The sequence below is a fragment of the Sinocyclocheilus grahami genome, unplaced genomic scaffold (genome assembly GCF_001515645.1).
Source record: "Sinocyclocheilus grahami isolate Dianchi unplaced genomic scaffold, SAMN03320097.WGS_v1.1 scaffold225.1, whole genome shotgun sequence".
NCBI classification, from domain to species: domain Eukaryota; kingdom Metazoa; phylum Chordata; class Actinopteri; order Cypriniformes; family Cyprinidae; genus Sinocyclocheilus; species Sinocyclocheilus grahami.
The window spans coordinates 1,188,886-1,206,552 of NW_015505404.1; the positions used below are offsets into that span (position 1 = coordinate 1,188,886).

General features: G+C 35.8%; 1 protein-coding gene across 1 annotated transcript in view; it reads left to right on the top strand.

The window, feature by feature from the left end:
* Positions 1-876: 876 nt before the first annotated feature.
* The window catches only part of LOC107596990 (cortactin-binding protein 2-like), a 47,869-nt gene continuing 31,078 nt past the window's right edge, over positions 877-17,667 (top strand). Inside the window, exons 1-2 of the mRNA XM_016287875.1 lie at positions 877-1,179; positions 4,597-4,704. Of these exons, the coding sequence (XP_016143361.1) occupies positions 1,099-1,179; positions 4,597-4,704 (189 nt within the window). The 5' untranslated portion in view covers positions 877-1,098. The remainder of the gene's footprint in view (positions 1,180-4,596; positions 4,705-17,667) is intronic.

Genomic DNA, 17,667 nt, shown 5'->3' on the forward strand with positions numbered 1-17,667 from the left:
TTTAGTACAGAGAAAGAGGTAAAGTGGGTGCTATGGAGAAAGCAGTAATGTCAAATGAATCTATCAATAGTAATCTATCTATATATCTATCTAGGCTATTTGTCTGATTATGAATTGAAAATTCTTAAATCATCAAGGTAAACATTGCTCCTCTATCATTTTTTAAAGCAACACAGAAGAAATGTGTAAGAGCAGAAAATTTATTTTTCATAATAATAATAAAACTGTATATTTACCTTTTCAAGATTCATATTTAATAGGAGAGCACTAACTTTATTTTGCCTCAATTTGAACGTTCTGCCCTGTCATGATTTTACCCAATAATGTTTTGAAAGTTTCAAGTGGCTGATTTCTAAGCAAATATATGTGTGGCAAACTGAGTGAAGCATTATTCATTTCACCATCATTCCCTTTGTCATTTTGAGTTGTGTACTGTTCTTTTCTCTCCTCACCTGTGTGGGCAGCCTTCATTAAAGTTATGTAATGAAGTGCAGTCTCCTTTACATTAGTGTTCACATGCTCCACACAAACACGTTATACAATTTGTATTATTCATGTGGGGAATAGCCATCAGTTTCCTTTCCATCCCTTTTTAACGTTTTATATGAGCTGTTCGGTGTATTATTTCTCTCTTGGAATTTGTTACATAGTTCTAGAGGAATCCAAACCAGCCATTTTTTGAGCCCACATTTTGAACGACTTCTTCGTGCGTGTTTATGAATCAAAGGCATCTCATAACATTAAGTTCCATTCATCATCTTCATCTTCACCACATCTTCAAATACAAAATCCACTGGCGACAGAGAGGTTAACCCCGGCAGTGCAAAAATAGGATCGCGTTCATGTCACTCCCTCAAAGGCTGTAGGTTCACACCTCTTTTCAGGTTTACATCTGGACTGAGCTGCACAACCTGCTCCCCGTCTAAATCTAGCCCTCAGCGTACATCCACAGTCCTGCTTAACGTATTTACAGCTGAAAGATGAATTATCGGCTCTCTGCGATTCTTTTGCAGCAGTGTAATAGTTAAATCAGTGCCGAATGCGTTATTTGATGTGGCGTGTGGTGCCTAAGCTTGAACAGTCCTCTACAGTGAGAAGATGGCGTCGGACGGAGCGAAAGGGGAGCAGCCACCTCCGCTACAAACACTGGTAACCACTGGCCATGGAAGCGTCGATGCGGTATGAGACATTTAAGGATAAAATGACATATTGTCAGCCGCAATGATCGTTACCGCGAATGTTAAGTATGACTGGGAATGAATGGAATTAATAGAATAGGAATCGTCCAGTGCTGTGAATCGGGGAGTGAAATGAGGAGATTTTTTGGGGGGAATACTTTGTTATAATGTGACATTAAGATTTCCTATTGTATCCTTTATTTCGGGCAGAGCACAATGCTGTATGAAGTAAGAGATTTTAATTTTTTTCGTAAGCTATCTTTTAATGTGCAGCTGCGCACGATTTAATATTACTATGGTAAGCCTATGGTGGTTACCTTACAAATAGCCTATTGAATATTTACCAGTCGCATTTATTATAGGTGATATATGTTGTCACGTTTCGAAGTACTATGATAATTGAAATCGAGGTATTATTATGAACTGCTTTTTTATAGCATGATTAATGTTTAATTGCACAATGCATATTTATAATCTTTAATCATTAATATATATACCCTTACGAAAATTAACCATGGTTTTATTGAAGTAAAAGTGTAGTAATCATGTTTTTTTGGGCTTATTAATTACCATTTGTATAACCACAGTTTTAGAAATGGTTAAACTATGATTAGTGTAGCAAAACCATGGTTAATTTGTGGTTGCCATGGTTTAACTAACCATGTTTTTTTGGCTTTATTTGTGGTAAAGCCATGGTTGAGAGAGATATATATATATATATATATATATATATATTATTGCTATTTATATATATATATTGTATTCTTAAAATTATACATAAATACTTTATTTCTTTATATATATATATATATATATATATATATATATATATATATATATATATATATATATATATATATATATATATATATATATATATATATATATATATACACACACACATACAAATATATATGTCAGACATACAAATAATTATATCAGTATAATACATTTATAAAGTGTATTAAATTAAGTAATAAACTGTAGAATTAATTAAATATTAAAATATATACCTGTAAATACTTAAAATGTGAGTGTATATATTTATTATCTCACGTATTATACTGTATACATTTTAGATATGTAGATATATACTAATAATGTAAATGTATTTTACTAATATATACGACATTTTCTTAGATAAAGATTACATTATGCTTAGAATGCAGCAATAATTGAATTTCACACATTCTGATGACAAGTTTTCAACATATATGGATGAACCTCACTTAACTCCCTTAAAAAAAAATCAATATTGCCCCCAGGAGAGATGCTATAGAGCCCTCCAGTACAGTTTCCTCAAAGGTTCTCCTTGCTCTCAAATGTATTGATCTGCATGCAGTGTCTTACGGTAAAGGGCAGCCTTTAGTTTCAGTAGTAAGATTTGTATCTCATCTTACCATCTATCTCTTTAAATGAATCTGCATGACAGACAAAACATAACTTTTGAGTACTATAGCCAGTCATATTGCAAATACTTACAGATTAATGTTTCAGTGATGCACAGAGTGGCACAAAAATGTAGCAAAAAGAGAGATGTAATGAAGCGGAGGCGGGTTGGGGGGTGGGGAGTGTTCACTGGAGATGTTTCTAAATCGGTCTGAATTTTAGTGACTCAGCTGGCATAGTTCAGAGTACTGTGTCACCCAACCGATCTGAGCTACATTAACTGCTCGAGGCCCCTTTACATTTAGAGTTGGGTTGAACAGGTGCGCAGACTTCAGCGCTGCCCATTGGCCACTGGCGTGAAGTCATAAATCTCTGTCTTGTGCATCTACCCAGACACCTTTCTCAAGGGCTACATACCCTTACAGAAGTTTGCAAGGTCCATGAATAGTTTATATGGAGGGGAGTTTTGTTTATCAGGTATACTCAAGTGGTCTGACCCCATCCGTATGCAATCTGTCTTCAAAAAAGAATTGCCTCAACATTACACTGTATTCAAGAAAGCATTGTGCAAGACCTGGTCAACAGCATCTCCCACTGACCAGTACTGACATTTTTTCTTCAACTTCAGCACACTCAGTATTGCTTTATCTGTGGATTTCAACCATTGACTGGGGTTGCAAGTCTCATTATGCAAGAATAATTTGTTCAAGAACAAATCGTAGTTCTATTGTACTCTGACATCTGTAGTTTAAGATACAGGAGTTGCTTAGCAGTTGCTGAGGATAGATTTGATGTATATGCTACAATCAGTGTTGCAGCTAGGATCACACCTGAAAAACTGGACAGCTTGATTAACCATTTACTACTCTCTCATTTCTCATTACACAGAGATCAGTCACATGTGCCAGTTAGTCCTTCCCAAAGAGACTTACTCAGTTCTTACATATAGTATATGGAGCTGAACATTAGAAATTGGGCTTTGACAAGGTAGACCACCTAATGAAACACATCATTTGTGGAAAGGTCACTAGAGCTACTGGCCTTAGTTACAGGCCCTATCAATGTGAAAAATCTAAGACATTTTGATTGGGCCAATGTAACTTCCATAGCAGGTGAATCTGTATTCCATCTAATTATGTCTTATTTTTCTGACTGTTGTTCAATTACATATAGTCCTCCATCAATCAAGAACAAGTTATACTTTTTTTGTTGTTGAAAGCTTATATATCAACCTCACAGAAACAATTTTCTTTGCTTTGTGATAATATCTCATCTTCTGGCTATTTCGTTGCATATTCCTAATTGAATTACACTGTGGTCTAAATTATTGCCTTCAACTAAGTGCATCGCTGCTGTTTAGTTAGTCTTTATCTTATGGAAAAACATAGAACTAAAACCAAACATTATAACAAACCCTATTATAACAAATCTGTAGGGTATTATAATTTAAATTATGGTTCATTAAGGCTGTATAATTCATGAGTTGTTTTATTAATAGATCTTTGGACTATTTTTTAATCATTAAGGTGAAAAGTAGGCCCTATTAAATGCGGTTTTTGTTTTAGAGATGAAGATTTATAATTTATCTTTCCATGAAGATATACTAATCGAGATGAACCAATGTATCATAAACTGTTATTTATTTGCCCATTTTTGATCAAGTTAAAATCACCAGTATATCAGACATTAGCATGAAAAAACATGAGCAAGTGTGAAGAGCAACAAAAGTATTGTTTGCATTGAAACATCTAAATAGTTTCACAGTTTTAGTGGCAAAATATGTTTAAAAAAAATTGATTTGATGTATTTATTTTTGTTGTTGAAAATCACTACCCAAGGGAGCTCAGACGAGACAGAACTTCTGGTTTCAAAAGTAGTTGGTTAATGTTTCAGTGAAAACTTAATACTGTGGGCAGTGAGATCGGTGCCCACTCAACACCTTCTCTGCCAAGGACCTAGTAGACCATCTGAGATATGCAGTGTCATTTTCCCTTTAACAAGGCTTGTGTTCTTGCTCTGTGTGTTTCAGAAATGCGAGCTGAACATCGACAACCTGAGCAAACCAGAGCTCCTGACCCTTCTGAGCATCATGGAGGGAGAACTTGAGGCCAGAGATCTGGTCATTGAAGCTCTTAGGGTGAGTATGAAATCTCTGCACTTGTACATTCCTACATTTGTGCATACTAGCTGGGGATTTTAGGGTTTGTGCCATAATGTTATCCAAATCCTTGTCTCTCTATACACTTTTCTATAAATTAAAAGGCAAAAAGCCCATAAATAATAATAAAAAAACTGGAATGAAAAATCAATAAACCATATATTTATCACTTATGCTTGCATATATAGTTAATTTCCTCTCTTTAGATGGTTTTATGAGATTCTATGGATTTGATGTCATTTAGTTTGTTTCTGCTTAACTGGATATGTATATTTTGAACTGTAGCCAACATAGATCAACATGGGTTTTGCAATGACCAATTCTAAAATTTGGTTCAGTGCTGAATATTTGGTGCACATTGTTGTTTATATTCATCATAATTTTGTTATTTTTCACTAATTTTAGCTGTGATTTCACTGATACACTTCAAAAGTTGGGTTCAGTAAGATTTGTTATTAAAAAAATGTATTCCTTTATTCAGAAAGGATCCATTAAATTGATCAAAAGTAACAGTATTTTAAATAAATGCTCTTCTTTTGAACTTTCTAGATATCAAATTTAATATATCATGGTTTCTACAAAAATATCAAGCAGCGCGACTGTTTACAACTTAAGAAATGATTCATGAGCACCAAATCAACAGAGAATGATTAGAATGATTTCTTAATGATCATGTGACATTGAAGACTGTAACTTTGACCTTTGCCATCACTGGAAAATAATAAATAAAATATTAAAATAGAAAACAGTTCTTTTGAATTGTAATAATATTTCACAATATGACTATTTCTGATCATATAAATCCAGCCTTGGTGAGCAAAAGAGATTTCTTCCAAAAACATTGAAAACAATCTTACCGACCCTAAATTTTGTACATACAGAGGTGATGTATATTTTTGACAATCCAAGCACACTTCAACATCTTAAGGTGAATCAAGGTGATAATGAGGAATAAGGTGAGCTGAGTCCAAGGGGATTGTAAGGTCATGGTACAGTGTTTGTCCCTATTTGTCTTTGTATTAAGGTCAGACGTTCACACTGGGGTAAGAGGCCAAGTACATCTGATTAAGATTAAAAATGGATATACTTCCAAAATCGAGGTCAGGAGTGTCACTATATTTTCAGGTGTTCTCGTTCAGGTTGTTTCTGTGAGTTTCTAGGCCAGTGCATTGGCAAAACGATGGGCACATTTTCTGTCTCTCCATCTCAGTCTCCCTTCCTGTCTCTTTTTTGCTTAGTTTATTTAGGTCTGTGATGTTCGCTTGGGTCATTCACCCTCTTCCGCTTTGCTCTGGGGTGGTTTCCATGCATTTTTGAGGCTGCTCTTTTTGTTATTCTGTTCCCTTGGCTGCAAGTATTTCCCAGCTGGTTTTCCTCCTGCGGATATACTATCTCTTTTTCTCCCTTCCTCATCCCTCATTCCCTTTCCACAGCAACCAGTTTGAGCACAATGGTCTTGTTTGTTTCCTTAGGGAGATAGTGATAGGGCCAAACACGTATATACTGACTTTAAGACATACCAATTTAAAAAAGCCAAATAATGACATTTTGTTTATTTTCTAGGCCATACTGTAAATATTGCATTTGATACATGAGAGATGAAAGCAGCAATCCTATGCATTATTAAGAAGCTGTGCGATTAATTAGCGAGCTGAAAAAGCTGTGTGCAATGTATCGTTTTTCATCAGAAACAATGGTGGGACATAAGCAGATTAACTGTGGAGTCACATGCCTACAAACCCTTGGACTTGAGTTCAGAGCCAGTCCATTTAAATCCAGTCACATCAGCTTAGTTTTTGGGCCAGTGTCATTTCGCATTGTACAGTAAAGTTCATTGCAAGACAAATGGATGGTTTTTAGTGCAGACAGATCACTTTGAAACCGTCAACAGTCCCATATGGACATCTGGATACAGAATACAGATGCTCACAAGCCATTACATCTCAAGTGTCCTTATTTCCATTCATAAAGCCAGAAGTGTCAAGTGGAGTAATGGCTGGTCTGTGTACAATGGCAGGACTACAGGGTAACTTTTCTGTCACAGTGTTGTTTATTAGTTAATCTTCTCCACATACGTTTGCCATTATGTTATTCTTGTTGAAAAAGAAAAACAGGCTAAAACTAGAATGAGTGTCCATGCTGGTTAAGGTGGGTTAGCACTAGATTTATCATTGCCAAACTGTTCACTTTTCAGTAGTTGGGGAAGCTGGTAGTGCGTATTAATCAACCCCTCATGGTTTCTTTAACACTTAGCATAATTTGTCAGAAGGTTAAATTCTGTTGGATAGTTAATAGGTTCTTCACTGTAACAAGAAACAGCATGTCGCTGTTCTGAAACCTCTCAAACTTCCTTTTTTAAAGGTTCGGTCACATTTACCAACGTTGTGCATTTTTTTCGCAGTGAAATCCAGTCATTTCAACACTATTGACTATAGACAAAGGACGGTTTTGCCAAACTTTAACAAATGTGACCATATCTTAACCCCTTCTTGAAATTAAACCCCATTAGTGACTGATTTAAAACACTATAGGCAGCAACTCCTTGTGTCATAAACAGTGTTTGACTGGTTCACCATTAATATCAAGAGAGTTTGCTGTTAGCATGTTGCTAAGCTAACTCCACAATGCTCTAATCAGCATAAAATGGCATATAAATATTGGGTAGCCCATTTTAATCAAACGAAACCTTAGGTGAATATATTTTTTAACATTTATCTCACTTCCTCCGCCGTTTTTTGTTTCACTGAGCTTTGTGGGATTGCGCTCTAGGATACATGTGATGCTGCATTTGGCCAAAAGAAGTCTTATGAGACAGTGTTCACATTAGGAACATGTCATTAAATGCCTTAAAATGCTGCCTATGTAGGCAGTTCTCTAGGTTTTGGAACAGAGCCTGTGTGTACCTCTAGGGCCAAAAAGTTCACAGATATTCTCCTTTTCTTTTTAGCTTACTTTCATTGTTGAGACCAGGGGTGTAACTTACCGTCAGCTAAATCTTGAACTTTCGGTTGATTAACCCCAAACCTTGCTTACTCGAGGTATGTGGTTCCAAAAACTCGTCTGGGAGTTAGTTCATTCAACTCAAAAGTATGTTCCTGGTTAAGATTCAAGACATTCTCAACCGAGCGACGAATCGACAAGTCACTATGGAAACGGATGCTAAGAATAAGCATGCCATGCTGTTTCTTTCTTCTTCTTTTGTTCATTGGTCGTTTTTTTTTCTGTTTAATGTTTAATCCTTGAGAATATGAATTATATTATTTGTTTGATGCTAATTATATATTAAGTCATATCAGATATGTATTTTGATTTAGAATTTAGACATTATAGAAAATGCTGATCCGTGTGTGAGATGATAATATAAAATGTAATAAATAAATATATATAATATAATAAATTAAAAATTACCTTGTCATAGTGTTTTATAATTTATACAGATAACTGTTATATATGCCAATAAAATAAATATAATAACCATATTAGAATAATATATTACCTTATTTATTACTTATATTTGCGCTTCATCATTAACATATCATACAAATATGCTATATTACATATTGTAATATTATATAATGTTGTGCGCTATCTGTCACGCCCACTGAAGGCTCGTCAGTAGATCACACTTGCGCTGAAGTGAACTAACCCTGGAACATAACCTGCTCCAGAGCAGGCTATCTTCAGAGAGCAAGTTACTATGGTTACTTACCCTGAAAGTAACCTCCGATTTTGGAACCGAATGCTGAGGTTATCCGCTCGCTTATCCTCAAACATACCCAGATATGTCACATAACCTGCTTTTTGAAATACCCCCCAGGTTTTGTTTCACCAAAACATAAGAGCCTAGGCAAAAACCTGACTTGGAATAATAGACAAACTGGACTGGAGTTGTGTAGTCTGGTTGCTTCAGCACTAATGTGATTGGCTGCTTTGTGCCTATGCCGCTATGATTAGATGGAGCCGTTTAGCTTCTGAATACACTCTCTGGCACTGCCACGTGAGCTAGTGTCAGGTCATCATCACTAAATGAAACTGGATACAGGTTCAGAGATAGCAGTTCAGTGCTGCTTTCTCTGCTTGCATATGAGTGATTGTTTGTGACAGTGAACATGTTTAGCCTCTGATGTGAATGCATATTTACTGGATTTTTTGCCCCAGTTCACGTTCACATGGCTATTATGGGGAGCGTCATACATTTCGATACATTCTTTTTGTGTGGTGGATGGTAAGAATGATTTCCCTGTGTGACTGATAAAAATAGCACATAAACACACTGTTGTCTGTGTACAAGGGCCAAAATTAACACTCGCCAATCCCCAAATCAGTACTGCCCAGTAACCCAGGGAACTGCAGCATAGGGCTTAAATTAAATTATATTTTGTATATAAATGATTAAAATATTATTGTTATATCACCAATAGCATGTAATTTTGAAGACTCTATCTTCTATATATGTATAGTTTTGGAATATTTATCTTATTATATTTTTAAGAAATTATATTATATAGTATTTTGTATGTTCTGTATTTTATTTTAATTAGTAATTGGTAATTTTGTATTATATTATATTACATTACAGTTTTGAACACTGTCTGTAGCTCTTCAGGGAGGCTGAATATTTGTCTGAATATTTATTTAAAATTGTATTTTGTATAAATAAAACAAATAAATCATATTTTATTTTAATTATAATTTAATACTTTCATATCAACTTTAACAGGTAATTGTGGATCTAAAGATATACATGTTGTTATTCTGAGTATATATAGTTATCTGTATATTTCAGAAAATGTATATATTTTTTAAATTATATATATATATATATATATATATATATATATATATACACACACACACACACACACAAAATGTTAATAATTTTAACAAAATAAGAGGGGTCATGAAAATTGCATGTTATTGTTTATTTAATACTGTCCTGAATAAGCTATTTCACATAACAGATGTTTATATATTCTCCACAAGACAAAATAATACCTGAATTTATAAAAATGACCCCGATCAAAAGTTTACATACTCTTGAATCTTAGAGGGGTGGTTGATTGCGATTTCACTTTTTTAACGTTAGTTAGTGTGTAATGTTAATGTTTGAGCATAAAAAATATCTGCAAAGTTGCGGCGCTGAAAGTTCAATGCAAACGGGCATATCGTCTTTTAAAATTCTGCCAGTTTAATGCCTACAAAAATGGCTCGTAGGGACTACAATGAGTTACTTCCCAGGTTTGTGACATCACAAACCCCGCCCCGGGAACATGCAACGAAGGGGGTGAGGCCATGCTGCGCTGCTTTAGAGAAGAGGAAGAGAAAACTAGAGGTGCACGTAAAAATCTATTCATATATGAATCGTGATTCTGTCTTCTAATGATTCTAATGGATTCACACGTTTCAAAATCAATGTTCTAAAGCAGCGGTTCTCAATACTGTTCCTCGAGTTCCCCTGTACACGCTCTGCATCTCTCTCTCTCTCTCTTTCATTCAGCTCAGCTCCAACAATGAACTGTTCCAATTATACACTTATTTTCACATAGCTATGAGAAGCGTTATACATGGACGCGCATGCGGTTGCCGTACTGTATTAAACCTTTAATCAGCTTTAAATAAAACCGTATATTAAAAGCTTACAGAAGCAGTAGCATTTACAAATAACAGCGTATCTAAAAGTATGAGACAACAACAATAAAAAAACATACCATTAAAAGCCATGCTTGCACAGGTTCTGTGCGTTCCTCTTCACTAATATCCTCTGCGTCTCAATCGTGCTCAAACAGATAAGCGATATAGATGACGCCATTGTTTACAATACAACCAAAGAGCTTTTATGGGAGAAGTGACATAGCGGTGTAGAATAAAGGCAAATTAGAGTTTTTTTTTTTTTTTTTAACTAAGCATTAACACGTTAGACTGCACCCCATAAACACAATCAAGCCTAGAAAAAAAACAGTAAACCACCCCTTTAATACTATGTGTCGTTTCCTGAATTATCCACGACTGTTTTTCTGTTTTGTGATCGTTGTTCATGAGTCCCTTGTTGATCTTGAGCAGTTCAACTGCCTGCTGTTCTTCAGAAAAATAAACTTTTTGAATTGGATGGATGATCAGGGTAAATTGTACTTATTTTGTCTTCTGGGAAACATTCAAAGACTGTAGAATACCCAAGACGTGTCACTCGTATAGTTTTGAATGGTGAAAAATGCAACACTTAATATGGCCGCTCAGGCTCATTGTGAAAAGATGGATCTCAAAATCATACAGTCAATGTTGGAAAGGGTTCAAATATGCAGAAGATGCTGGAAAACAAAAGGATTTTTCTGAAGAACAGCAGGCAGTTGAACTGCTCAGGACCAACGAGGGACTCATGAACAACTATCACAAAACAGAAAGACAGTCGTGGATCATCCAGGAAATGACACATAGTAGTAAGATTCAAGGGTATGTAAACTTTTGAACGGGGGGGGGTTCAAAATTCAGTTATTATTTTGTCTTGTTGAGTATATATAAACATGTGTTTTGTGAAATAGCTTATTCAGGAGAGTTCTAAATAAAAATAGCATGCAATTTTCATGATCCCTCTTATTTAGTTAAAATTATTAAAATATTTGCATATTCTGCAAAGGGTATGTAATCTTATGAGCACAACTGTAAGTATCTGAATATTTTATTAATTATATTATATTTATATTATTTTTATTATTTGTTTATATTATATTTATATTACCATTAGCAGGTAATTTTGGACATTATCTCTAGCTCTGTATATAGGTATCTTAATGTTGCATGCAAATCAAAGAGAACATCTTGGAGCTGTTTGTGTTGTGTCAGGGTATTTGACTCTCTATCTTTCTATCTCTCTCTCTCTCTCTCTTTCCCTCCTCCCTTCCACCACATTTTATATTCTATCTGTCAAATACAAGAAGCAGAACCGTAATTCCACATGCACGTGTCTGTAAGAGCAGCTTAGCTGATCCTCGTGCTGCCATTCGGTGAGGCTGAGAACAGTCAGCCGAGTGTTTGTGTGGGTGGGTGACTGGATGGATGGACAGAAGCGCATGTTATGAGAACACTATCCAAACAGTTGAAAATCTATTGAATTTATAGACCCCCATCCAAGGTATTTTCCAGCACCCTCCCATTTATTTAGAAGTGCACCCTCAATCATTTGTAAACATGAAAGCTAAAGAATCATTGCAAAATACTGGAAATCTTAAGCAGAATAAATCAAGAACCGCAAGCATATGAGTCAGCCATTTTGTTTGCTTTTACCCTAATTGCTTTAGTTTTGCCTGAACATTTAAGGAAGACTCACTAGAAAAGAGCGCTGAACCAGTATGTTTCAAGCTTTTTAGTGCAGCTGTGTGCAGAAGTGAAAGAAGGGGGTGACCACCGTTTTACGAAGTCAACTGAGTCATCAAATATAGTAGGTGGGAATACATACAGAGGTCTTCGTGTTCAACAGGCAGAAGTAAAGAAAGTTCAGAAAAACAATTCATTTGAGTATTTGGAAATGTCAGAATTGATTTTAAATTTGGTTTAGCCGAGGCTAAAGGAGGCCAGCACATACTTGGCTGTGTTGTTTTGAACATGATGTTGTTAAATGTGATGGCACGGTGGCAGGGAGCATCCCGTTTGGGTGATTAGTTGTTTGAGTGAGCACTTGGGTCATGGGCACCATGTTAACTCGCTGTTATTTCTGGCTGCAGGCCAGCTGAAGACCAGCCTTGTTGATGTGACAGCCGCCGCTCCACCAGGCTCTGTTTGAGAGAGATTAGGGTTATGATGTGGAAATGTTGCCACAGCCTAACAGCACACAGATGCACCAATATCTATTGTTAAGCTATCACATTGAAGTCCTGATGCACCATAATGTGGCAGATTTACTCTATTAGGTTTGGTATTTTTGAACTGTATATTGCCACAAAAGTTAATATTAAATATTAAACCAGATGGTACAGAAATGGTATCACTCAAGAGGGAAAATTAATATATATTTTGTTTGCGGTGGCAGATAAACAGAGTAGAAAGTATGTTAATTTGACGCAAAAGAAAGCTGTGAGATATGAGAATACAGTCTGTTGAATATGGCATGTTGTTTTGTACGAAGTAATTATGTCCTGCTATGTGTAATTTTCACTACCCTGAAATTATTTTGTGTATTTTTAATATTTAGACAGCTGACAGCGTGCCACATACTGAACAGAATGTACTCTCATCTCTTGCCGTTTTGTTTTTGTTAGCAGAAAATTTAATAGTTTATGATGATGAAAGGATTAGTTCACTTCCAGAATATAAATTTCCTAAAAATGTACTCACCCCTATCATGCCATCCAAGATGTTCAGGTCTTTCTTTCTTCAGTCACAAAGATAAATGTTCTTTTGAACTTTCTATTCATTAACAAATCCACGAAATTATGAAACAGTTTTGGGGATTGATAATAATAAAAAATGTTTCTTGAGCAACAATTCAGCAATTTAGGAATGATTTCTGAAGGATCATGTAACACTGAGTTAAGCTTGGCTATCACAGGAATACATTACATTTATGTGCAATTACATAAATTACATTACAGTTACATAAATTATAATCACATATTACTTTTTTTTATTTATTGTTTTACATCAGATAAATTCTTGGTGACCTATTTCAAATACATAAAAAAATCTTATACCACCCCCAACATTTCAAATGGTATAATATGTGCATAGCAAACTGTTGCTACTTGTAAAATGTCTGGTTTAATCAGCCTGGTTTAAATATGTAGGTCAGAGGTTGCTTTATCTCTTTGTTGTTCTATATTGCAGTCATGATGGGTTAGAGTCATTGTGACAGACTTCAGTAGTATCCAGAACAAGCAGGCCTTTGTTGATGTGTAGCCCTTCTGGGGATGTTTTGTCCTTCCCACTGTCTGAGGAGATATGACGCTGTTCTGAAATTAGGCTGAGACTAGATCCTTCTAGCATACAAATTGCTGTCCGTAGTCCTTGGTGAACAGAAAGGTAAGTGTCCTTGCTTACCCTTATAACTGGCTGCCTTTAAAAGCATCCCCTTTAAAATACTGCTATTAAAGCATCTTTGTCTATTGCACTGCATCTTACATTGTTATCTGTGGGCCCCTAATCACCTTGTCTGAGATTTAAAACTGCTGGGTTATGAGCCCAGATGTTGAACTACTCCGCCACACCACCTTTCTTTTTCCTTCCTCGAAACTCAACAGCCAAACCGAAATGAGGCAGGAGCTGTTTCTCACTGAGAGCTGAATGCCGGTTACTGGTCCTCTGCCAGCCTCCTTCCCCACCTCAACCATTTATGTCCTTATATTTCATCGAGCACTCTGTTGTTGTCAAAGCTGTGGTTATTACATTTCATGACAACCTTAGTTACCTCCTCAAGAACAGGGCTGGACATCTCTATTACTGTATGAAATGAAAACATTATTTCAAATGTGACCTGTCCTTATACCATGAAATTGCTTGCAGAATGTAGCTTTGTTTTTCTGTGTTGACCAACTTCCTTTTGAAACAGAAAGTTTGGATGGGATCATCTCTTTTTATTTTGAACATTATGTCAGCAGTGAACTATGATTTGCAACTTGCTAGTCCCTTTCAAATGATATCAAGAAGGTAAAATTATTATTTTTTTTTTTAAATGCTTCTCTTGACCTTTTTCAGTTTGATGTTTTTTCCATTCCACTGCCCTGGGTCTCCTATTTTTAAAAGTAAAAATGCATTTTGTCAACTTCTAGGAGTAAATTAACATATATATGGCTCCGGAGCTAACAGACTAAACACCACAAAACTCATATTTTGATTTCATTGGACTTTAAGAGACTTTCTTTTCACTCTTGAATTCCTGAGCTTTATGTGTGTGAGAATTTACTATCAGCCCAAAATGTGGCACAGACTTGTGCTTCCCCTCAGACTACATTAAGTACATCCTTAAAATAAATATGTTTGTTCTATTAAGCTACCCTGAAGGCTAAGCAGACATATATAATCTAGTATATGATGCCTCAGGCTCATGGATATAGCAACGAATATCTATTCTCCTGAATATTTTACCAAGTCAGGGCAGGTATTAATTTTCTGGACTGGTGCAAGAATCAGTTCTGGTAAAGAAACAAGTAGTATTTGCAGTATATTGTATGGTGCAATGCTTTATTCATTGGCTGGTTGAAATAAGCTGACATATTTATGAAAAAGTAGTCATCCATTTTGTGCTCGTTTTAGCTGCTTGAGGAAAACAAATAGTGTCATTCAAAATGGAGCTGCCTCATCATACGTGCCTGTAATGTAGTGCAGTTCAAATAGAAGATACTCTTTGTGTGTCATCTGAATCATACATGTTTGTGATTCTTGTTTTGCTTGAGGAAACTTGCATCAAAATGCCTGAGCGGCTGAATCTGTGAGTTTGTATGCAGGCTATGGGTTTACACGTTTATTGGATTTTCATAGATTGGTCTGTGGAGCACCACACAGAAATGTGGTTCATTCGAGAGGGTCATTAAAATAGGCCACAAACATCATTAGAGAGGCATGACCAATTTTAGCATTCCAGCAGTGCCTGTCGATCTAGTGGCGGAAATACACAGACACCCTCTCAAGCTCTGTTTCAATGACTCTGTGGGAGAAAACCCCACCATTCCTCAACCGTCCCCCAACCAACCCCCTACCAAACCCTCATGCGTTCAGCAGTGTTAAATAATTAAAGGCTGTATGCCTTTCTTATATAATGGCATCGCTATAAATGCTCCTCATATGTGGGGGATTTCTGTGGAGGATGGATCTTGAGAAAATGGGCTCTTTCCTAGTAGTCAATCATTAGTTGTTGATGTTTAGTTTTTATATTAATGTGTAAAACTATCTATCTATCTTATCTATCTTATCTATCTATCTATCTATCTATCTATCTATCTATCATCACATTGGTTTGAATAGGATAATCTTGTACCACATTGATATAAAAATACAAAGAGAAAGAAAACTGCCATTTTGTCTTCCAAAGTAACCATAGTCTGATTATGAATAATTTAAATGTAATTATTAATTTTTTAAAATCTGATTATGTAATCCAGATATCATATAATCAGTTACTGCCCAGATTTTATTTTTTTAAATTAATTTTTTTTAGAAATGAATACTTTTTGTCAGCACCAGTAGCCTCTTGAGCGGTGTGCCGACATACAGTGCCGTTGTGCTTCAGGTGTCCCGAATTCGCGTCCCAGCTGGCGGACCTTTCCCGATCCCATCCCCCTCTCTCTCCCATGTTCCTGTCTACTTACTGTCAATAAAACGCCAAAAACATTATTTAGCAACGACACTTAAAATTGATCAAGGGTGACAGTAAAGAAATTTGTAATGATACAAATGATTTTTTGTTTTAAATATTCTGTGTTTTTCTGTCAATATGGGGTGCTGTGTGTACATTAATGAGGAAAAAAAATTAACTTAAATGATTTTAGCAAATGGCTGCAATATAACAGAGTGAAAAATTTAAGGGGGTCTGAATACTTTCCGTACCCACTGTATATATTGTGGGCCTCTTGTCAGCCAGTCAGCAGGTGTCTTGGTTTATGTGTGGTGTGTGCAGCTGTGGCATGTGGTTTAATCTTCCTAAGTGCGTCCTGTAAGGAAGTTAATGTATGGTTTTGTTTGTGTGAAAACCTCAATGTATGCTTAACAAGCACTTGTCATTATAGCACGCTGGGGTTACTTAGCTTTGCCTTTCACTTGTGACTTGATGATTCACTCATTTGTGGTAACAGCTTCTGAGCTCAATCTCTTCAAATAATCTTTTTTCTGGTGCTTTTCTCTGCTGTAAATGCCAATGAGTGGCTGCTGTGACCTGTTTATGTAAGAGCTCCTTGCGGGGCTGAACTCGAATGTTTGAGCCGTGTTGCTTTGACTTTGACAGGAAGGAAAAATCAGGGTTGGTCGTGATTCATTGCTTCACATTGTACACAGTACGGAAAATGCCCTAAGTGGTACATTTATGTAACATATGGGAATATTGTGTGTGTGTTTGAGCATGTATATGTGTATAATGTGTTTATTCCAGGTCAAATAAATTCACCCATATCTTTAAATATGGTTTAGTCCAACCCCGTCTCTGTTGCTTATCCATACAGAAGATGTCAGGCTGCATTTGGGATATATGCAGCAAAAGCTTGAATAGATTTCCATAAGTGAATCCCATAGGGAAGACGTTGTCTGTGTGTGTGAGTGTTTCACATCAGAGTAAAGCAGCGCCTTGAGCTTAATATGAATCTGACCCAGAAGTGAATATGTATGTGGGAGTATGACAGTTCCTCTTCACTTCATGAGCAGTGCTGTGGTAACGTTTCTATATTACATCCGTGTCCTGTTATTTTGATGTTAACTTTAATTCCTGTCGATAGGGATCAAGTTTGGTTTGACATTCCCTGCTGGATAGTTTTATAGAGAGCTAATTAAAAGTGCAGGATTTCCTTGTTGCCTGAATTGTTTGTTATTGATTTTGTCTCTGACTCTGTCAGCTCTGCTTCAGTCAGCAGCGTCTCATTAATTAGATTGGTACTTTTAATAGAAATTTGACAAACGGCACAATGTTGTTTACTCAGCCACAGGCTTTATTTTGCTTGAACAGATGTCATGAGAATAATATGTCTGTCACATCCTCATATCCTCAGAGGTAAACTGATAGAAAACCTACTGAAGAAATGTGCTGCTACAAGCTACAAACAAGGTCAAAAATTAACTTTTTTTATTATGCAGATTCTTAAATTACAACATATACATTGGCATATGTGAAAATCAACACAACCTGCTATTTTTTTAAGGGGTCTTAATGACGTTGCTAAAAAGAACATTATTTTGTGTATTTGGTGTAATGCAATGTGTTTATGCGGTTTAAGGTTAAAAAAACACATTATTTTCCACAAAATGTAGATTATT